General features: G+C 44.9%; 1 protein-coding gene across 6 annotated transcripts in view; it reads right to left on the reverse strand.

Annotated features, from left to right (window-relative positions):
* The window catches only part of PMS1 (PMS1 homolog 1, mismatch repair system component), an 88,957-nt gene that overhangs the window by 52,488 nt on the left and 12,250 nt on the right, over nucleotides 1-24,219 (reverse strand). For all 6 annotated transcript variants that reach the window (XM_078782374.1, XM_078782375.1, XM_078782373.1 and 3 more), the window contains exons 2-5: nucleotides 20,374-20,505; nucleotides 18,525-18,707; nucleotides 7,185-7,287; nucleotides 6,201-6,364 (exon numbers count right to left, since the gene is read on the reverse strand). In XM_078782374.1, coding sequence (XP_078638500.1) covers nucleotides 6,201-6,364; nucleotides 7,185-7,287; nucleotides 18,525-18,707; nucleotides 20,374-20,505 — 582 coding nt within the window. The remainder of the gene's footprint in view (nucleotides 1-6,200; nucleotides 6,365-7,184; nucleotides 7,288-18,524; nucleotides 18,708-20,373; nucleotides 20,506-24,219) is intronic.

Below are 24,219 nucleotides of genomic sequence, written 5' to 3' on the forward strand. Positions count from 1 at the left end.
TTGAGGAGACTGCGGAGTGCAGGCAAACGCACCACACAAACACATTTATTTTTCACTGTCGTTTTCCCCTTGTGTTGTATGTGAGTCCGTATGGAGACATCTAATTTTGGATTTTAGTTTACCTTACCGTCTTGTCCATGGCATTTATTTTTATTAAACCCTTTATTTGTTGCATTTTAATTCCGTGTCGGTCATGTTTGATTATCGTGGGGTCGAGGACGCTCCAGTGGAATCCGTACAGGGAAAAGCTTTGTCACTTTCCGCTCCCGTGCGTGTAAAGAAGAGCCGCCATTGTTTCATTGAATGCCTCGGAGTGCAAAGCTCGATCGGCCATTCGTCACCTTGGGGGATCTTAATCCCATCGGTGAACGCGACAGTATGTATGTACAGTTGCGGCCAAAAATATTGGCACCCTCGCAACTTTTTTCAAATAATGCACCATTTATTCCAGAAAATTGTTGAAATAAAAAAATATTTTGGTATCCACAAATGTATTTCTTTGGTTTGCAGTGGAGCAAAACAAAAAAGCTGAAAAAAAATCACTAAATCTTAGCTTATTCCACACAGAAATCCTAAAATGTCCCAGACAATATTATTGGCGCCTTTTAGAAGTTGTAAGAAATAATTAGATTTCAAGCAGGTGATTCTTCTTTACTTTGGAAATGAACTCACCTGTGGTGAATTTCAGGTGCCTGCAATATAAAAATCACTCATTCAACCAGTTTAAATGGAGAAAAGGAGTCATTCTGCTGTTTTGTTTTGAAAGAAAACCAGAGAATTGTCTGAGGAGGTCAGACACAAGATTGTAGCCAAGCATGGACAATATCAAGGCTACAAGTCCATCTCCAGCGGCCTTGATGCTCCTGCGTCCACCGTACGCAATGTTATCAGGAAGTTTAAGGCCCATGGCACTGTAGCCAACCTCCCTGGACGTGGCCGCAAGAGAAACCTTGATCGAAGATTGCAGCGAAGGATTGTTTGAATGGTGGAGAAAGCACCTTGATCAACTACCAAACAGATTCAAGCTGCTATTGAGACACAAGGTATGACAGTTTCAACTTGTACCATCCGTCGCTAACTCAAAGAAAGGGGGTTCTATGGTTGGAGACCCAGGAAGACCCCACTGCTGAGAGAGAAACAAAAGAAAGCCAGGCTGGAGTTTTCCAAAACCCACCTGAAGAAGCCAAAATCCTTCTGGGAGAATATCCTGTGGACAGATGAGACCAAATTAGAGCTTCTAGGTCAAGCACATCATCTCTATGTTTACAGAAAACAAAATGAAGCCTTCAAAGAAAAGAACACCTTCCCTACAGTCAAACATAGAGGAGGTTCAGTGATGTTTTGGGGTTGCTGTGCTGCCTCTGGCACTGGGTGCCTTGAATGTGTGCATGGCATCATGAAATCAGGAGATTACCAAGGCATTTTGGAGCACAAGGTTCAACCCAATGTCAGAAAGCTGGGTCTCCGTCAAAGGTCATGAGTCTTGCAGCAGGACAATGACCCAAAACACACTTTAAAAAGCACCCAGTAATGGTTCAAGACAAAACGCTGGACTGTTCTGAAGTGGCCAGCAATGAGTCCAGATCAAAATCCCATTGAACACTTGTGGGGAGATCTGAAAACAGCAGTTGGGAGAAGGCATCCTTCATATCTGGGAGCACTGGAGCAGTTTGCACAAGAAGAGTGGGCCAAACTGCCAGTAGAGAGGTGTATGAAGCTCATTCATGGCTATAGGAAGGGCTTGACTGCAGTAAAAAAAAAAAAAAAAACACCTTTAGAGGCCATTTTTCCCCGCAAAGCGGGGGTTGGCCTTTTTCGGGAACCGTGGTTGTTGTTGTTTTTCGGTCCCCTATTTGAAGCAATGTTTTACGGCCGGATGCCCTTCCTGACGCCAACCCTTTTTGCCGCCTTTAACGACAAACAGGGAATTACCAGTGAACTGGTACTCAATTTGCCGACCTCGGAAGGATGACAGGCTGAGTCAACCCCACTGGCGTTAATTCGGCGATCGACCGGGATTCGAACCCAGGATCCTTGGATCCTAAGCCGGCACCCTAGCCGCTAGCCCAACACCAGGGATGTTGCAGTTACAACAAATAACTGCAGTTATTTTGTCCAAATGCTGTGCTACCAAATATTAAGTCGAGGGTGTCAATAGTTTTGTCAGTGCCATTTATTTTTATTCTCTGATTTAAAAGGATATATTAAGTTCTGAATCAAAAACAAAGGTCTGTAAGGTCAGACCCCTGATTTCAATTTCAACAGTGAAATAAAGAATTGTGGAGACCAAATACTTTGGTCAATTTCAACTTATTTTTGAGAAAATTATTTGTTATTTAGAAATACGAGTTATTTGAAAAGAGTGCAAGGGTGGAAATATTTTTGGCCACGACTGTATGTATATTTGTGACCAAAAAGTCTTCTTCTTCTTCAAAAAAAGTATAAAAAAACGAAAAACACAGTCCGTGAGGCCGTGAGGCGATGAAACCGTGTGACTATATATCTATTAATTACGTACTGAACATTGGTTGCAACCTGTCTATTAATCATGTACGTCTATTAATTATGTAATGTTGGAATATAGCTTTTGACCCTTTAGACTGCTGAGACCCCTCAGAACTTTGAAGACCCTTAAAGACCCAAAATACCCTGAAGACCTGACAAATCTCACACTCTCACTATGTCTCTCCGAAAAGACTGACTGGACAACCATCCAATCTACTTTCTCAACAATCCTCTCCAATAAGTTATGTTACTCAAGCTTTTTGGGTCTCACTATCTGCCATGATATTTCCTGGGAAAACCACATTTCCAATCTGGCCTCCAAAGCCAGTCGCCGACTGGGCATCCTCCGTCGTGTGAAGTCCTTCCTTGGCACACCTGAGTTCCTCACCACATACAAGGCTTTCATCCGCGGCTCAATGGAATACTGCTCTCCCCTCTGGGCTGGTGCTCCTGCCTCACACCTAGCTCGGCTTCACACTGTTGAAACCAAAGCGATCATAATCATTGGAATCTCCTGCGATGAAGCTAACTCCGAGGGCCTTTCACTCACTCACCACAGGCAGGTTGGTGGTCTTTCTGTCTTCTACCGACTCCTCTCCGGCCTTGCTCCCCCAGCTCTCTCTGTGCTCTGTCCCCCAAATATTCCTACAGGTCGCACAAGATCTGCCAGCAACCCTCTCATAGTTAAACTGCCAAAATCAAGAGTCTCTATTCACCTTCACTCTTTCATTCCTCTTTTCTCCCGCCTCTGGAACAAACTCCCTCACTCTCTTCAATCCCACTCCTCCCTCCAGGTCCTTAAAACGGCTGTCCACCACCATCTCTTATCTAGCCCCATCCAAAACCTTGATCTTTTCTACCCCCGTTAATTCACCCCAGATCCACTTTTTTGAAATACCGACTTCATTCCTGGAAGTCCTAGCAGTGTGCACGTGTTTTTTTTTGTTTTTTTAACTCTCCCCCCCCCCCCCCCCCTTCCCATGGCTCTCCCTCCCACAGATTTTTCCGATGTCCCCACTCTCTATCTTATTCTCCCACTCCCTTTATCATATGTTTTATGTTTTATGTGTGTGTTTGTCTTTTTTGTGATCAATGTTAGCTCTTACACGAGCCTCGACCTTGTACACACACAAAAAAAAGACTGAAAAGACCCTGGAAATCCCTTAAAGACCCCAAAGACTCAAAAGACCCCAAAGACCCTTAAAAACCACGAAGACCCAAAATAGCCCGAAGACCCAAAATACCCAAAGACCTCAAAATACCCCAAATAACCCAATCACCCACACAAATCCACACCCACCATTCCCCCTTCCCTCACTTCCGGAGCAGGCAGGCATGGTCAAAGATGCCTAAGCCTCTGTAGCGATGTGTGGTGAGATGCGCTGGTCCACACTAGTTCAAACAAGTACTTTGACACGTTTTTGAACACTGCACATTTCTTATGTCATCTAATGCAAAGTAGGCATCGGCAGAGGAGAAAAATGCATGCTATCAAATCAGTCCAGTGCTGAAGGAGTCAAGCACAAGATATTAAAAGAAGATTCCTAATTACTAAATACAACGCTCTTGTTACTAAAAGTGTGCTCATCGATATAACATTAATTAAGGCTCGAAATGAAGCGTATTTTCACACATCTCCAGATGTATTCAATGTGGTGCACATTCCACCATCATGGATTGGATTGACTACTTAAGAGGAATTTAATTTGGCATGCATTGCATGTGGGAGTCGATGCTTGCCGGGGTGGCGAGAGTGGAGGGGAAGGTGGAAGAGGAAGGAGGGGCTAATCAAAACTGATTTAAGAGCAGAATTAGACAGCACTCACCCTCCACTTGCTGTTTCCAGCATCACATCAATTGAGATTGCATGTGAAAAGCTGAAAACGTATGTGGACTTATTATTGGATTGGCTGCAACTTGTCGGCACTTGGCAATTATTCACAGGGATAATTCAACAATCAAAATTCTTTGTCTGGTCCCAAGGAAGACAAGATCTTGTCACAAGAAAAATACCCATACTGTCCTGCGACAGTACACTATGTCTTTGTATGTGGAGCCTTACTGTTTGTAATTTTATTTCTCATGAGCAGCTTGTGTCTTGGTAAATATGAACACATCGTGTGCACAATCATTTTCAACAGTGATTGTTTTGTTTCATATTCGATTCCAAGGCCAGTGAGACAGCGTGGGTGAGTGGGACAAAGAACGTTTCTTTGTTAACAAGGGCTTTCATTTGTATCGGAATATCACTTGGTGGCAAAAGCATTTAGTTGAAAATCACTTGGCAAAAGCCAGGCAATATTATAAGCAAAGAAAAACTGTGAATAAAAGCAAATTATGTAGGTGATACGTGACCAGCCGTCATCGCTTCACAGTGATTATTTATATCATACCCATACAGTAGATTATTTGCAATCCTCTACCTCTTATTTCTCTATCTCTTAATCATTTCTTACCACGTATCCAGACACGTGGAAGAGCTTGAGAAAATACACGTTTTTCTATTGTTTTCGTTGTTGTCTGGATGTAAGGTCAAGGCTCATGGAAGAGTGATAACACAGAACGGATAAGGACGCAATAGAACAAAAGGAACACCAGAAAGAGGGGGAAAACACCAACAGCAGCGCTGAGGGACAAAAAATAGCCAAATACGGACAAACAAGCGATGCAGGTAAGGATGAGGGGTAGGAGTAAATGCAGTGGGTGGAAAGATGAATACTGAAGAAAACTATCAGGAGGGGAAAAGCGGAAATTGGTGGGAAGGAGGTTGAAGGGGGTAGAAAAAAAATCATAGGTTTGGATGGGAATGATCTGAGATGATGGTAAACAGCTGCATTGAACACCTGGAGGGAAGAATGTGAGTGAAGAGTATAGAAGTTGGTTCCACAGGAGGGAAAAAAGAGGAACGAATCAGTGGAGGTGAGCAGTGATTCTGGATTTGGAAGTTTCACCAGAAGGGGGTCGATGGTGGACTGTGTGCGCCCTGCAGAAACCTGGGAGGGACAAAGCACGGAAAGAGCAGAGGGTGGAAGACCAGAAAGGAGGCAGAATAAGACAAAAGAACCACCGACCTGCAATATGAAAGTGATAGGCCCATAGACTCTGCTTCATCACGGGAGAATCCAATGACCTTGAAGGCTTTGATTTCCACGGCGTCAAGCTAGGGAGCCAACCCAGAGGGGAGAGCAGTATTCTATCAAGCTGCGGATGAAAGCCTTGTCGGTGGATAGGAGTTCAAGGGTAACAAGGCCAACTTTAAATGTGGTTTAACAATGTGGCTGATAGTGAGACCCATGAGTTTGAGTGACTAAATGTATTTGAAAAGATTGTTAAGAAAGTAGATGGGAGAGTTTGCCATAAGATCCTTTTGGAGAGAGATAGTGAGATTTCTCAGCATTAAAAGGCACTCGAAGTGTTTGACCAGCTTGCGATTACTGTCGAACCTTTGCTTGGTGATGCTTTGGTGGTGATGTTGTGGTGAAGTGTCTATAATTGGGGCATGAACTTTAAAATTAGGTCAAGGTCAAATTGGGGGGCACTAGTTGCAGAAACAAACCCTACAACAGCTATAAGCCCCCCTATACTACAGGAGGGACTGAGTTGAAAATAAGTGTATCCTATAGGAGGCTTAATTAATTGTCCTAAAGGTGGAATTTTGCAAGGGAACAAAATGGGAGGAATTAAGCATAACAAACCTTGTTATGTGTGAGAGAAAGCCTGACTCCAGGCTTCATCACACCATAGGCTATGAGTAGCTCCTCCAATCTTCTCAGCTCATCCTTGCATTTCTTAGCTCCAGAATAAAGCTGCTTCCTTACTGGTAGGTTCTTGAACAGCTTTGTCACGGTGACAGTGGTGCCTGCCAAACAAAATTAATCACAAAAGTCTGGTAACAATCCTCATAAAACTACAAAAATGTATGTTTTGAAATCCTGCTTTAAAATACGAAAGGGATGTGGCTCTGAGCATAAAAGCTCAATTTGTTTAACCCCTCTGCCATAAACACTTCTGCCATGCAACCAACAGGCTGGTTGCATATCCTCGAAGTAAGAGCACTGGTCTTTGAGCTATCTAGGCTGGGCTGGACCTCAACCCAGCTATACACTGTCATCATTGGCCTCGGTGGTGTAATGGTTAGAACATCCGCTCTGAATCTGGGAGATCGAAAGTCATATAAAAGACTGAGTTAGATAGAGCGTCCTGCCTGAGTCATATAAAAGACTTTTGAAAAGATATGTGCTGTTTCCTTGCTTGATGCTCAGCACTTAAAAATGATAGATCATGGACAAACAACAATAGGTTGGTAATAACAGTGCGGCCTTTGATGGGCCTAATAGCCTCCTCCTGTGTAGAAGTTCCTTGTAAGGGAACACATTTTATGATTATACTGGTGTTTCACATGCATGGCGATACATGTGACACATTCTGTGTGCCGTTTGCGGATGTCAAAAAACAGCATTTCCTGTCAACGAGTATTTGTTTGTCTCCTGGCACCCCGCTTTCCAATCCTGCCACCCACACCCCTCCCCATAGGGGCTCAGAAAATGCTACCCACAAAAAAAAAAAAAATGCTCAGAGCCATGCTCTCAGCAAATGCTACCCACAGCCATGTGCTGCATACAAAGGATGGTGCAGCCGATGCAATGCCAAAAATACCAAATGCATAGTTCCACACTCACCCTGCCCCAGATGGGATGGCTTCATTGCTGTAACTTCGCCTTTGTGGTCCAGAGTGTACACCGTGCTGATGTCATCTGCTACAGTACGAGTGGTGATCGACACCTACAAAGCATGTGATGTTACCCAGGGTAAAGAATCTTATTCAGCCCCAAGAGAAAACTTCAGTGAAAGACAAAAATGTAGAAATTTTTAATAAACACAAATCTTTGATGTGCAACAAGGTTTGAGGACAGTTTGAGACCATAATTATTACATCAAAACACTTTTTAACAAAATATTTTGATGAGCATGTTTAAAGCCCAACATTTTGAAACTGTAACTGATAATGCTAAAGAACAAATACTGTGTTAATTGAAAGAACTGGAAATCTATTTTAAGCATCTAACAGAGGATGGATGAAAGACTTCAGAGGAAGGAAAAGTGACAAACCTCTTCCATTTCAGAGAAAAACATTGCCTGAGATAACAGTTCATTGCAGTACAAATAAAAAATCTGAAACTTCATATCTCTGATCTATGACCCGATTTGAGTGAAGTAGTAAATTTATGACGTTCATAATCCATGCCAAAAACTCTGAGATATAATAGGATGCGGGGATGATACGGGTATATGGGACATAATAGCAGTGGGCCATAATAGTAGCGCTTCAATGTTCAGTGTAATGTTCAGTTAACAATGGTAATATTATTCAGAATAAGCACGCTAGGCGAGAGTATGCACTTCACGAGTGCCGTTCCAGTATTAATTTGTGTTCTCCATATTCTCATAATAAAGATTTGTTGAAGATTTGATGACAAAACCTCAATTGGTTTAAAATGTTATGACCTGGACAGGTACACTGAAGCTCAGTGGTAAATAAATGAACAGACTAGAACGATACTCTTCGATGTCACTACATATAACCACCTTTAGAGGCCATTTTTCCCCGCAATGCGGGGGTTGGCCTTTTTCGGGAACCGTGGTTGTTGTTGTTTTTTCGGTCCCCTTTTTGAAGCAATGTTTTACGGCCGGATGCCCTTCCTGACGCCAACCCTTTTTGCCGCCTTTAACGACAAACAGGGAATTACCAGTGAACTGGTACTCAATTTCACTACATATTGTCCTGTTTTCTGAGGAGTTTGTAGACAGTGTGGTGAGTGTGACTAGAGTGAGTGATAGGTTGATGATGGTGAAAATGATGATTGGAAAGCTCTTGGTGAACGTCATCTCGGGATATGCTCCGCAGGTTGGTCGAAGCGATGAAGAGAAGGACAAGTTCTGGTGTGCGATAGAGAAGCTGATGGAAAACGTGAAAGATGAGGAAGTTGTTGTGGTGGGAGGAGACCTGAATGGACATGTGGGAAGGAGTATGGATGGTTTTGAGGGAGTTCATGGGGGTTACGGATATGGTGTGAGAAATGGAGAAGGTGAAAGGATTTTGGAGTTTGCTGATGGAGCTGATTTGTTGATTTGTAATACTCAGTTCCAGAAAGAGGACAATAAGCTTGTTACATACACGTCAGGTGGGTCGACGACAACCGTTGACTACCTGATGGTGCGTCGGCGAGATAGGGGGCACCTCCGGGACACAAAGGTGATCCCGGGGGAGGAGGCTGTTTCACAGCACCACTTGGTTGTCTGCGACATAAGGGTGAAAGGTGCGAGGAGAGCTCGGCGGGTGAAGTACCAACCGAGAATGAAGGTGTGGAGGTTGAAAGAGGTGACAGTAAGGGAGGCATTAAAAGAGAGGCTGAGTAGGGTAGATGATGATGTGGTTGAGCTTGAAAGTGGTTGGATGTCAATGAAAGCTAGTCTGTTGGGAGCCGTTGGTGAGGTATGTGGATGGACAAAAGGACCACCGAGGCACTCGGAAACATGGTGGTGGGATGTTGAGGTTGGAAAGAGGATTGACGAGAAGAGGAAGAAGTTCAAAGAGTGGCAGAAGGCGAAGGGTACAGGAGCAGAAACAGCAGAGCATGAAAGTTATAAGGCAGCCAGGAAGGCTGCAAAGAAAGAGGTAGCAAAGGCGCAGGAGGCATGTAGGAAAATGTTCGGAGAACGCTTGGATTCGGAAGAGGGTCAGAAAGCAGTATTCAGGATTGCAAAGCAGATAGCGAAAGAGAGGTGTGATGTGATGGGGGTGAGTTGCTTGAAGGATGAAGTGGGACAAATCGTTGTCGACCCAGATGGAATTAAAGGAAGATGGAAAAGATATATGGAAATGCTGTTGAATACAGAGAATGAATGGGATGGCAACATAGAGAGTAACCCAGTTTTAGGACCGGCAGAGAAGATAACTGAGAAGGAAGTTGAGGAAGCGATAAAAGCAATGAAGAGTGGAAAAGCGGGAGGGCCGACGGGAGTTGTGGGAGATATGTTGAAGGCAGCAGGAAGTTGGGGTGTGACGAGAATGACAGAGATCTGTAATCTGGTGGTGAAAGAAGGCCGCATTCCAGTGGATTGGGAACTGAGTACCCTCGTCCCTCTATACAAGGGGAAAGGTGACCCTCTGGAGTGTGGCTCGTACCGAGCGATAAAGTTATTGGAGCATGGAATGAAGATATTGGAAAGGGTGTTGGAGAGGAGGATAAGGAAGAAAGTGAAGATCGACGAAATGCAGTTTGGATTTATGCCAGGAAGAGGAACGACAGATGCGCTTTTCATTGTGAGGCAGTTGCAGGAGAAGTACATGGATAAGAGGAAGAAGTTGTTTTTTGGGTTTGTTGATCTGGAGAAAGCATTTGATAGGGTTCCACGCAAAGTATTGACATGGGCATTGAGGAAGTTAGGAGTGGAGGAATGGTTGATCAGAGTAGTGATGGCAATGTACAAAAGAGCACGCACAGCTGTAAGGACGAAGGACGGGAACAGTGGTGAGTTTGAGGTGAAGGTGGGAGTGCATCAGGGGTCGGTACTAAGTCCACTACTATTTGTAGCTGTGATGGAGGTGCTGGCTCAGACCGTAAAGGAGGGTTTACCGTGGGAATTGTTGTATGCAGATGATCTGGTGTTGATTGCGGAAAGTATGGATGGACTGAAGGAAAAGATGAACAAGTGGAAGGAATGTATGGAGACAAAAGGTCTGAAGGTGAATATCGGAAAGACAAAGGTGATGGCAAGTGGTAAAGCATGTGGTGAGATGGAAAGAACTGGGAAGTGGCCGTGTGCTGTGTGCAGGAAGGGTGTCGGAGTGAACTCCATTCAATGTACAATGTGTGCTGAGTGGGTTCATCAAAAATGTAGTGGTCTGAGAGGGTCATTAACCAGTGTGGCAGCTACATTCAAATGTAAGGTGTGCACAGAGGGAGCTGCAGATGGAGGAAATGTTGAGTTGGATCTTGGAGACGGCGTGAAGCTGGAAGGTGTGAAAACATTTTGCTACCTCGGAGACATGCTGAATGGAGAAGGTGGATCAGACTCGGCAACGGTTGCTCGAGTGAGATGTGCATGGAAGAAGTTTCGGGAACTGAGTGGCGTGCTGATGAGGAGGAGAGTGTCGCTGAAGCTGAAGGGAAAGGTGTATGCTGCATGTGTGAGAAGTGTTATGATTTATGGGAGCGAGACATGGGTAATGAACGTAGAGCAGCAACGAAGGCTGGAAAGGGTGGAAATGCGAATGGTTCGATGGATGTGCAGAGTATCGTTGAGAGAGAGGAAGACAAATGATGAATTGCGAAAGATGATGGGAATATTGCCTGTGATTGATGCTGTGAAGAGGAACAGATTGAGATGGTTTGGTCATGTATTGAGGAAGGATGAAAGTGACTGGTTGAGAAGAGTGATGGAAGTTAATGTAGAAGGAAGTAGAGGACGGGGAAGACCGAGAAAGACTTGGCTAAAGATGGTGGAAGAAGAAATGCGGGCAAGGGGGTTAACAAGGAGAGATGCAGAAAATAGGGCAAAATGGAGAAGATTGTCATGGGGACCGCAAGGCTAACCCCCGCTCTAGCAGGGAACATGGCCTTAAAATGCATGTTGTTGTTGTTGTTGGTACTCAATTAGCCGACCTCGGAAGGATGACAGGCTGAGTCAACCCCCCTGGCGTTAATTCAGCGATCGACCGGGATTCGAACCCAGGATCCTTGGATCCTAAGCCGGCACCCTAGCCGCTAGCCCAACACCAGGGATTTGATGTCACTTCAATACTCTTCGATGTCACTACGTCGACCAATATACATCCGCCCACATGATTACATCATTATTTAATAGTTGTACCAAGTTTGCTTTAAATCCATACAGCTGTTTTCAAGTTATCACATTTTTACCTGACCTTTGACCTCTTGACCCCAAAATTAAATCAGTTCATGTTTACATCATTATACATATGTGTACCAAGTTTGAATGAGATCACTTCAGCAGTTCTCAAGCTATACACCTATTAGGACTTTGACCTTTGCCCCCAAAATCTAATCAGTTAATCTTTACCTCATTATACATACCTGCACCAAGTTTGACTAAGATCCCTTCAGCGATTCTCAAGTTATCACGGTAACGAAAACCTATCATGGACGGACGGACAGACCGGACAACCTGACTTCGACTTCGTCAACAGAGGCATAAAAATGATTTTAAAAAACGGGGCGTCTTGCACTTGGCATGCTGTGGCGGGGCTAATAAGGCCTATTTATAGCCCTTTCACATTTTGACCCAATTTTAAATGATTTTCTCCATATTATCATAATAAAGCTTTGTTGAAGATTTGATGACAAAAGCTCAAATGGTAAAATAATTACAGCCCAGACAGACATACATACATACAGAAAAACATGAGCGATTGCAAAACCCTGTCTCCCGCTGCGCGGGGGAGAGGGGGGTAACTAGAAAGAGCAATCAGAGATTGCAAACCCTCACCAGGACTTTTGTGTGGTGTGTAGACGATGCATTGACGATGTAGCTCAGTTTATGTTCATACAACGGACAGACCTTTTCGGTTTTATTGTATAGATTAATGTTCCAATCGTATGTACTTTATAAAAGTATGCACGTTCTAATAGTACGTACTTTATAGAAGTAATCTAACCCAGTACTAACCCAGTAATACATCCGAGGCATTGTAGTCGTACAGACTTTATAGACCGTGCAGCCTGGAAAGCAGCCATTAGGTGAATCACGGCTTACACATACAAGCATGGAAACGGCCGTAAAACGATGATGATGACTATCTATTCTAAGGCTCATAGTGGAGCTGACACACACACACACACACACACACACACACACACACACACACACACACACACACACACACACACACACACACAACAAGACTGTTAGGCTTGTTTTGCTATCAGCCACTGAGCTTGGAGGAAGTGCCTTCACTTCCTGGGGTAGTTTAGGTACCAACTACATGATCACAATAATGGCCCCGCCATTCTCACCCCACTCAGCGGGGCATTTCCAACGTAAGAATTTCCTCCTCCCTATGGATGCCAACCAATGAGGATTGTCTATACTCATAACCTTTAAAATTGCACAAAAAGCAAGGAAGCAGCACGTTCCATTTTTTTAATCTTTGGTACATGACTCCGCCAAGGGTAGAACCACCAACCTCCCAGACTCGGAGCAGTCGGTCTCTGCCAACAGTCAAGTAGTTTTGTGATGTCATCACAATGGAACTGTGCCTCCTGGTGGCTTCACCAGGGTTCCACATCGGCCTTGACATAATCGTGAGAAGGTAAAATGTTCTCCACGAAGGTGTTCCTCCTTAAGTTTGAGGAAGAGATGAAAATCTGACGGAGCCAATTCAAGGCTGATAATCCTTTGTGGCAGCACTCCGTTGACCATCTCTTACTCTCAGAATCGTAATGGTGCACCCAACTCTCATCTCCAGTCATCTCTAGTCAGTCATACAAACTCTCATCTCCAGTGCTTCACACATCACAGCACTGAAAACGTAGTGCTGCCCTTTGTCATCTTGACTAATATAGCAGAGACATATAGTGTCAGAAACATGAAACTTTGTACCCAGTGGCGGGAAGAACAAATGTGCAATTTGCGCTGTTTCATTCGAATATCTTTACTCGTTTTGGAAAATATGAACAGGAACCATTATTTTTCAACACACCACATACATCACATTTGAATAGTATGTACTTTATAGACGTACTCACATTCTAATTGTACATACTGAGTACATATAAGTACTCAGAAAAAATATAAGTGTAATACTGGCTACCACTAGATGGCAACTGTGGCCTACATTAGCACATTATGTGCGGATAGACAGACAGACATAGGAAGTGTAGCGGAAACGTTGCCGTAGAGTACAAGGAGAGGGTGAGGGCAACTTATCGAAGATGTGGAAAGTTTGGAGGAGTGGAAGAAGTACGGAGAGGCATTTCGGGGAATTGCAGAAATGTAATTTCATCTTATATGTCTTGGACTCTGAATACTGGAAGTATCGCTAAAAAGGCCGAGCAGCACATGTACTTCCTTAGACTGCTGAAAAAGTTTGGTATGCATTGCGATGTTTTAGTGAACTTTTACCACAGTGTTATTGAAAGTATTTTAACGGGATCAATTATTGTTTGGTTCGGCAACTTCACTGCACATGACTTCAAGTTCTTGGAAAGAGATGTTCGTGTTATGCAGAGGATCATCGGTGTTGACCAACCTGCATTAAAAGTTATCTACACATCCAGATGCTTTTCCAAAGCTCAAATTATTGTTAAAGATTCTAGTCATCCTGCGTTTAATATGTTCGAACCATGACGTTCTGGCCGTCGGTACCGCAGTATTAAAACACCCACCAACCGTTTCAGGAATAGCTTTCATCCTAGCGTGGTCCGACTTTTAAACCATGAATGTTGATTTTTTATATGTCTGCCTATTCTTGTTTTTGTCAAATTACATTTCTATTTGAGAGCACTCACATTCAATTAATTCCATTGTCGTTCTGTGATATTCGAGGATGTGAGATTCAATATGGCAATAAAACTATCTGTGTCTGTGTTGTGTGGAAGGACGTCAGGAAAGGGTGCATTGTCGAGGGATAGAAACCAGGTATGATGGACGGAAGAAGTATCTAAGGCAGTTGGTGACAAGAAGGAGGTTTGGAATAGGATAGAGAAGATCAAGGATAGAGTGAGGCAGCCGGATGCAGGGTTGCTGCACCTGTATGGGCAGAAGAAGAAAACAGCAAGGAGAGCTGTGGATAAGGCAAGGAATGATATGGAAGACGGGGTGTGCAACAAGGTGGAAGCAGATGGTTGGAGGAAGATGATCTATAAATTGGGTCGTGACAGGGATGAGGAAAACAAGGACATGAAGTGGGGTGGGGGGGGGGGGAGGAGTGGTGGGTGTGATTAAGGATGTTAGCGGAAGGCTAGTGACAGAGAGGGCGCAGTATTGATGATGTGGGAAATATATTTCAAACAGCTGTTGAACAGAGAAGGAAGCAACAGCAAGCTGCAGCTATTGAGTTATGTGGAGGGGAAAGTGAAGTTGGTGGAGATCACGGAAGAGGAAGTCCTGATGGCGTTGAAGAGGGTGAAAAAGGGAAGGGCACCACTCATTGATGAGGTGTGTACAGAGATGATAATTGCCGCAGGAGAAGTCGGAGTCAGGTGGACGAAGAGGTTGGTGAATGTATGTATGAGAGGTGGGTCAATGCAGGAGGGAGTGGAGGACAGGGTTAATTGTGCCGATATGGAAGGGGAAGGGGGATGTTGAAAATCAGGGGAAGTACAGGGGCATTACACCCCTTAGTCATGTCATGAAGGTGCTGGAGAGGGTTCTGGATGGGAGGATAAGGAAGAGTGTGAAGAAGGAGATTAGAAAATAGCAGCAGGGGTTTAGAAAGGGTAGGATTTTCATGCTGAGACAGCTGGTGGAGAAGGGGTCGGAGGTGCAAGGTGAAATGGCATTGGGATTTGTGGATCTGGAGAAGGCCTACGACACTGTCCCGAGAAAGATGGTGATGACGACACCGAGATGGATGGGGAATGCCAGGAGCAGAAGTTAGGTTGGTGGAAGGAATGTAGAAGGGAACGAAGGGAAGAGTTTTGGTTGGTCCTGGGATGTCGGAGGGGTTCAATGTGAACATCGGTTTGAGGCAGGGAAGCACTCTCAGTCCACTCCAGTTTATCATGGTGATGGAACTGGTAAGCACGAAGGTAAACATGAAAGATATTATGGGGGAGAATATTGCATGCGGACGATCTGGTTGTTGTGGTGAAGAGTGGGCGGGAGATGCAGGAAGTACTGGGGGAGTGGAAGGAGGCATTTGAGAAACATGGGCTGAAAATGAGCATAGAGAGGACGGAGGTGATGTGGGTTGGGCAGCAGAGAAAATAAATGAATATCAGGTGTTACGGATTCCGGATTTATGTGAATTACTATTCAGGTCATTTCTTATTAATGTTTATTCTATTAAAGGTTGTTGTGGTTAAATGGTCAGAAGCGCTCCTGATACCAACGAGACCGGAAACGGGATCGTAAAACCGGAAGAGAAAAAAGAGAGGAAGACAAGGTCGGGAGAGAAGCGGCCATCTTTTTCCTCGCCCAGCTCTGACGCGAGCGGTGTCGATATTGATCAGCGTTGGGAACGCTGAGTTTGAAAAGCCCGTCTGGTGAGAGGAGATACCGGCGCGGGGTAATTACCGGTTACACGTCAAATTGCCGTGGGTTCCTGCACGGAACCCAGCGTCCGGCACCGTTTACCTCAACGTCTACAAGTACGCGTACGGCAGGCGCCTTGGGCCTCGCGCGCTTTGCGAGCCCCGAAGCCGCGATCACGAGCACCGACCTCGGTGGGCTGCCGAGGAGGTGTCCGCGGCAGCAGCCGTTCCCGGTACGGGACGTGCACGGTGGAAGCACGTCAGGAAAGGTCCGTTCAACCGCCCGCGTGCGGAGATCGAACTACAGGAGTACAGAGACATTGTGAGAGACATTGACCATGGAGGGAGTCGTGAGTGGGGCTCAAGGGAGGAATATATAAGATGGCCATCTTATTGATGAGTCTACATCTTAGTAATGTTGTGGATTGAGGGTTGCTTATTGTTGATTGATTGGGGAATATATTATCCATTAATCCGGATCCTTGGTGTGGGGGTTTCCTATTGACTTGAATTGTTTGTGTCTTTCATATTGATTGTGTTGCGAAAGCGTATAAATCATATATCTTTCTGGCGGGGTTCCTCCCACGGTCCGGGGGTCACCGAGACCAGGTAGTTACCGGGAGGACCACGTAACACAGGTTAGAGGGGAAGGAGATCAGACAAGGAAATAGGCTTGAGTATCTGGGTGGAATAGTGACTGGGGATGGTAAGTCAAAAATAGAGGTGTGGAGGAGGATTCAGGTGGGTGCGAATGCATGGAGGAAGGTGGAGGGTGTAATGGCAGACAGGAAGATTTCAAGGAGATTGAAAGGAAAGGTTCTGATATCGTGTGTAATGCCGGCCTACCTTTGCGGGCTGGAAACAGTGGTGCTGACAGAGAGACAACAACAGAGGCTACAGGTTTGTGAGTACAACTGGGTCAGGAGAATTTTGTGGGTGAAGAGGGTGGATAGAAAGAGAATGGACGAACTGAGGGAGGAGATTGTTGTGCAGATGAGTTTGACAGGGAGATTGGTGAAATGCCAGCAGAGATGGGCTGGACATTTTGTGAGGATGGGGGAAGAAAGAATGGCAAAGAGAGTGGATAGGTTCAGGGAACAAAGTAGGCGGAAAAGAGGTAGACTGTGGTTGAGACGGGAGGATTGTGTGAAGAGGGATATCAGTAAGGTGGGTGTGGTTGGAGAATGAAGAGAGTTGGGTGAGGACAGAGGGGAGTGGAGGAGTATCGTTGTCAAGGCAGGGCAGGAGCTTTGTGCCATCGGACCTCACCCCTTATAAAGGGAAGAGAAGAACAAAAAAATCCCACGGTGTCCGCAAAAAATAGCCAAGCTATTGCTGGCACCATGGCCAAAAATGTATTTGGAAAGCCAGCATTTCAAGTCATAATAAAACATGATTCCCCCTCCTTATTCCCCCAAATTGTTCCCTTTGTCTGTTAATCTGTCTATGTGTGTGTTTACAAATCAATTGACCAGCTCCCCAACCAAGGAAATCCCCCACCCCCCTCCGAGGAATGTGAAAGTAAGGCCTTGCGACCGTGCGCCAAGTTAAGAGCTACACATGTGCTGCTAACCAATCGGACCCGCTCAAAATCGCTCATAATTGCAGACGCGGTGAGAAGAGAAGCCACAGACGGGGACCCAATGAGCGCTCTATCTCAAGGTAAGAAAAGCCGAGGGGCGGGGACAGAACAGGCAGTTAAGCGCGGACAGTACAGAGAGAGAAGTTGAATGTGAGAGTTCAGTGGAGCAGTTCAGGAGTTCGGCAGTTCAGAGTGGATAGTTCAAATCAAGAGTTGAGTCCCACAGAGCCCAGTGAGTTGTACGCGGCAGTACAATAAAAAAATTAAACGACGCCATACAAATGTGTGTGCAATCGAGCTACGGGGCATAGACGCCACGCCGCCAGACACATATCTCTTCCCAGCCAAGAATGAATGATCTCTCTCTCCCTCCACCACAATCCCATGCAAACATCACGCGGGGACAATTTTTTTCTCTGTTTTGTGACCTATCCCTGTCTGACTCTTCATGGTGTGACTGATTAAGATATTGCATAATCCGTCGCAGTTCATGGGAGCAGGAAAATTGTATTGAGAATTATTGCGATCCGTGTGTGCCTTCCTTGTTTTGTCTATTTGTCTTTGCTTTCTTGTTTTAAATAAACCTGTTCCTTCACCACTGGCGTATCAGCCTGGTGCACAGTTCAGAATTGGAAATAATTACCATGGCGCAAGTCAAAGTCACGGCAGTCGGAAATTGCAATGAAAATACCTAATCAGGAGGTTTTAAAGCTGCAACGGTCCGTCCTGGGTACATGGCTCAGCACCCATACTTTCAGATGGACGAAACGGCTGTAAGCGAAAGATTCCCTTCGCTAAAATACATATGTAGATGGACCCTTACAATTCAAGTCACATCATGAATTCCTTCAGATATGCCAATTTCTCGTTAGTGCACGGCAAGGCCATTGGTGCAGTGCCATCTGATCACAACAGTTGTAGATATGCAAGGAATTTGCAATTTGGCCAAAACACCATGACAAAAGGCTAATATTATTGAAGGATACAATGGGATTTGTCTTTGTTCACAAGCTAGCAGATACAGCAGCTTGGTTAGCAGCTCCTCCAATGATTATTAACAAACCCAAAACAAGACAGCTCATATGTGAGCACAGCCCAGCCACAAATGATATCACTCAGGACGTCAGATAGTACAACTATGAACAGATCAACAACATCCAAGATCTATTTTTTTGAATTCATCATTCCATCAGCTTTGTGTTCTGTGTGTAATTGATTACATCTGAGATGGCACAGGTTGAACCCAAGGCTTCGCCACGGAAACCATAGGTGGTGAGCACATCAAGATCTTCATGTGTATTAATCTTTGAGGTGTAGTAGCGCACACCCATGTGTGGTGTGTCGTGCACAGCAATCCCATCACCGTTATCCCGAACCTCGATCCGGTCCAGGCCAAAGTTTTCCTGTGGAAGTGACACCCAAGAGTCAGAAGACAACCCTCACATTATTGATTATACTTAGCAGAGTCACCAAATATTAATTAAATTATTGACATATGTGGGAAAATTACACGCCCAGACCAGGAATCAAACCCAGGTCCCCTGGTGAACCGTACCAGTGCTCTACCATCTGAGCTGTCTGCACTGGTGCAGTTCACCAGAGGACCTGGGTTCGATTCCTGGTCTGGGCATGCAATGTTCCCACATATGTCAATTAATTAATTATAGTCCCGTTCATTCATTTAAAAGTATTAATTAACAGATTTCCTTCCAAAGCCTTCAGGAAATGAGAAAAATAGAGTCAATTGGATTCATCACCAGCATGGGTCTTTTTTTAAATATAAGGTCTAGGCTCGTGGAAGAGCGAGGACCCAGCAGAGATCAGGACACAGCATAACTAGAACGGTAATCGGTAGAGAGCATACCTCCACCAGGTTGAACAGTTTACATTTTGTATCCCAATGATGGGCCAGACCTGAACCAAAATCGAATTGGCTTGTTCTTACCGCTTAACCAACCCAACCACCTAGTTTTGTCATAAGTCGTCCACAACTTTTTGAAATACCATGCTATATATATTTTTTGTCCCAAATCACTCAATGGCAAAGAATCACTTGAAAAATTAAAATATTCTCGGATCTGGATCCGTATTCGGATCTTCACCAAAATCGAATAATTTCGTCCTTATCACATACCCAACCTCTTCACCAAATTTCGGCCAAATCCGACCTCAACAGGTGTGAAAACATAACCTCCATCTACCTTCGGTGGCAGAGGTAACAAAGGGAACAGCAGGAGAAAGGGGAAACGCCAATAGCAGGACGGAGGGAGATGGCAGACAGAGACGGACCAACATGGGCAAACATATTGGCCTATCTCGTAAAATAAACTCGTTCTTCCTTAAAGTCCCTTTATATGGGATGAGGCCCACTAGTACTGAGCTGCTACTTTGCTATATATGTCCACAACACTTCTCCATGACCCCAATCACCAGCCATCATTCTTCCCTCTCATACTATGAAAACCACCACCTCTGTCGACCCACATCTCGTCATATCCCATCTTTGAAGCTTCATGAAAACCACCATCTCGGTCGGCCCACATCTCTTCATACCCCATCTTTGAAGCTTTATGAAAACCACCATCTCGTCACCCCCATCACTACCCACGATCTTACCACCACCAGTGACACTGCCTAGCCAAACCATTTTGCTTGCAAGGATGGTACGATAAATTTCCACCTCTTTTCCTGTGCATTCATTACCTTGCTTATCGTGCCCAACCGTTGCCTCATTGTCATTTCTAAACCTCGTTCGTCTGACTATTCCATGAACCTTGATCTTGTCAAGCAATAAAACAAAAACATATGGTATAAGACTTCATTGGTTCCAGCAACTTTTCTTTATCACTATGTCCTCTAATTTGTGCTTATGAAACCAATCTTATGGTATAATAGGCAGAGTAACAGGATTGTATATCTATTATAGATAGGCATTTTGGTTCATATTTGACCATAACAAAAAAAAAATGTAGGGAGGGGTTTGAATATGTTTACCACTGTGGGGCATGAGGTGTAGCTGACGTTTCAAGCATTAGCCCTTCATTACAACAAAACACTTGAGGTACTTACTAATTTGACGTCCACGTTGGTGGCATTGGCATCGAGCGAGTTCTCAAGTAGCTCCTTGACAACACTCGTCACCGAAGTGATGACCTGCGAGCTGGACAGAAGACGCACCGTCTCTGCTGGCAGCTGCTTCATCTGCTTTCATCAAGGCGAGGACGCAAAGAGAAACGGCGATGCTGAAGTGAAATTACAGCAACTGCAAATGATAATTCGAGGAAACATGCTCCTGTGACGTTATAATCACATCTCAAGTAACAGATGACTGTCAGCCTATTTGATCCAGATTTTGGGGAATTTTGTTGAAATTATCTTAAAACCTTAAAATATGAATAAACCTTCTCAGCTTTCATTTGAATGAATAAAAAACACGATTCTTTTTTAAACACCTGGAGTTTTTTTTAAAAAACCCAATGTGCTAAATGAGTCATGAAGTGAGTTCACATTTGGTTGGAAGGCAATGCACAGACAGAGGGGCAACAGTTGGAAACCACGGGAATGAACAAATACAAAAAGAGGAAAGAGGAGGAGAGGAAACACAGTAAACTGAAGGTAAGGGGGTTGGGCTCGGAAGGGTTAATGGGGATGAAAACGATAGGTGGGCATGAGGGATGGAATGGGTTATTGGTGCACCACTTGCTTTAAGGCCGAGAGGGTAGAGTGGGGTTGAACAGCCAAGGAAGGAATTTTCACAAACAAACATAAATTAAATTTGATATAAATTTCCCTTTAGATTTAAAGATAAAATTAAGGTACATAATATAGGAGGATGGAGGACACACAGTCATGGAGAATAACCTCCTGCCACAAGGGTAATGGAGGCCCTCAATCTTAAGCAAGAGGTTAGAACAGTCTACATGGACATATCTCAGGATATTCGACAGTCTGACATCCTGTTCTGGTTGCCAAACTCTCCGCCTGTGGCATTCAACGCACCTTTCATTCCTGAATTTCTGACTTCCTCAACTTCTGTAGTCAATACATTGCCATTAATGGAACCCTCTCCTCCCCTCTCCCATTGGAGGCTGGAGTTTCACAAAGCAGTGTTTTGGGCTCACTATTGTTCTTCGTTATACTTATGACCTCTCCAATGCTCTGGAAAAGCTTCTCTTCCTTTTGGCAGACACCTTTACATTGTGTCATATGGTACAGTTGGACCCTACTATTCGAAATTCCACTATTCGCGGGTTCCGCGTATTCGCGGTTGATAAAATGCGACCCGTTTCTCTATTCGCGGAAAAGTGTCACACAAATTTGCGGATTTTCTTCTATTCGTGGCCATGTTCCCCGAAATCGCGGGGTTTGTTTTCCTATTCACGGCCCAGTTCCACGAATTCGTGGTTTTTCAGGGGCGCAAAAAAAATATTCACGAGCCGTTAGCTTGGCACATTTATAAAAACCCATCTTTCGTCAGCCATGCATAAAGCAGCTGGACATGTGCAAAAAACAATATCTACGAGCTGCAAGCATGACCTGCTTCTACATTCACTGCTGTGTGCTTTGCGTTTTCATGGCTTTCACGGCCGTGAATTTTAGCCGCACAATAATCGAGAGCTTAGGGGGATGTTCCACCAGCTGCATAACACGTCATTCCCGCGAGTTATTGTGCAGAATGAAAACACTGCACAGTATCTATTAGTGCAATTAGCTGTCTCCCTTTTCCCAAATGAAACTGGCACGGCATGCATTCACGGATTTTCATCGACATTCTCGGGATTTGCCTCGCCATTTGCGAGATTATCGCCGACATTCGTGGGATTTGCCTCGCCATTTCCGGGATTTTCATCAGCATTCGCGGGATTTGCCTCGCCATTTCCGTGACTTTCATCGACCTTCGTGGATTATCGTCGACATTCTCGGGATTTGTGTCACCATTCGCGGATTTTGCCTCACCATTCGTGGTTTGTCCTCTCTATTCGCAGGTTTTCACGACTCGGGAACCTATCCCCCCCTTTTTTCCATTGAAACAATGCCCCGCCATTCGCGGTTTCGTAATTTGTGGTATTTTCCAGGAATGTATCCCCCGTGAATAGCGGGATCCGACGGTACAACAATCCCTCTGCTAGGCAGAGAGCAGCAGCATCTCTCCTATTGACGATTAGACTCTGGTGGTAATGAAAAGCCATCACGGTAACTAAAGGTTATAACGGACGGACGTATGCGTCCGTCCGTCATAGCTATGGCACGGCAAGCAAAAATGAACTTCCACCAAATGGATTGTGATGCCAGGAAGCCCAAAACCATGCAATCCAAACTCAACGTCCATCCCTGCAAGACAATACAGAATAACGCATCAACACAGAACTCCTCTTCTGTGTTAAGGCTGATTTATGCTTCTGCATCTGCGAGTCTGCGAACATGCACAGGTGTCGCCCACAGACGTCCGCATGGGTGTTTGCCAACATACTTGCACGTGACGTTAACGCGTGTACTACGGGGCAGTGTCGCATTTACTAAAATTAAAGAATGTACAGAAAACGAAGAAGAACCCAGAAACGGAAAACCGTTTTCACCTCCGGTAAAAGTGTAAACATTCCGTTTGAATATTTTGGTTCTTTGTTTTAGTTCTGTTTTGGGTCTGGGCCCAACCCCCGATGCTACTGGATATACTTCCCTGATCAACCAATTAGCGTTTGTTTGACGCACATGACCACAGCTACACGCGGCACGCTGTTGAGATTTTGTAGGTGTGCAGGTCGACCCCTATGCGAGCCTCTGCAGGTTATGGTTACCCATAAACCCCTTCTCAGCGTAGCTACGCAAAGACGTTTACGTGCATCTTCTGTTACGGATTCGTCACTTCCGTCTTTGTGGTTTTCATCCACTGGAAGCATTTTTAGTTCCATGTACTATTATTGTTATAGTTTGAGTGAAATGGCGATAACTGTCTTCAAAAGTAAAAATTAGTGTTTTAAAAGAAAAATGAAATGGACCGGGAGAAACCGGAAGAGGAGGAAGAAGAAGCGGCTCAAGTGAGATCGGGAAAGAAAGGCCGATCTGCTTGGAGGTGTCGAGCGGACGCTGGCGAATGTTGGTCACGAGCGAATATTGGTTTCCCCGGGAAAGGGATTCCTGTGACAGAGTCGTTATCGCTGTGGCAGATAAACCTGCGTGATGGGTTTTGCGGTTGATTCCAAAAGTGAATCATTGTTGGAGAGCAGGTACGCCTCCATTACGGGCCCGTCCGGCATTTCACCTCACTCCAGCCTTTTCACCGCGCACCAGCCGTTAACCTGGTTCGCGTGTGTGTGTCGTGGATTTCGTTTGGGAATTTGCGGTTTTCCGCTTGAGGAGCCGCTGCTTGTTCATATCAGCATCCTTGTCTGGTGAACTGAAGGTGTGAATTCCCAGTCGCCTTTTGGGTGAACCTTTGCCTGACCGACGTCGGCCCGACACCCACCCAGCGGCTCTTCGGCAGCGTCGACTGTCAGCCATCCGGGGTGCTGGTCTCAATACGACCTTTTTCTTGTGATCACAGGAGCATGGATCGACTTTGGCCTGGTGCCGTGACAGTGACTTTGGGGGTGTTACATTTCGCTCACGTGGAGTACCGTGAGTTACTGGGTTAAGAAACTGGTGGTACCATCATAGGAATTATATGGTATTTGTTGTGCAATTGAAGTTATATTGTACTGGTGCAAGTAGTTATTATTGTGTGAGATTAATACAACATTTTGGTTTTGTAACGGTTGATTGGTGTGGTTTCACCATTGGTCATTGGCACACATAATAGCACATCTTTCTGCCGTGACTCCTTTCGGGGCTCGGAGGTACACCGTAACCGGGGTTTGGGGAGGAGCACGTAACAGAAATTGGGGGCTCGTCCAGGATTGAATTCCCTAACATTCCCAA

This window comes from Myxine glutinosa, chromosome 7 (genome assembly GCF_964187855.1).
Source record: "Myxine glutinosa chromosome 7, kmMyxGlut1.1, whole genome shotgun sequence".
In the NCBI taxonomy this organism is placed as follows: Eukaryota; Metazoa; Chordata; class Myxini; order Myxiniformes; family Myxinidae; genus Myxine; species Myxine glutinosa.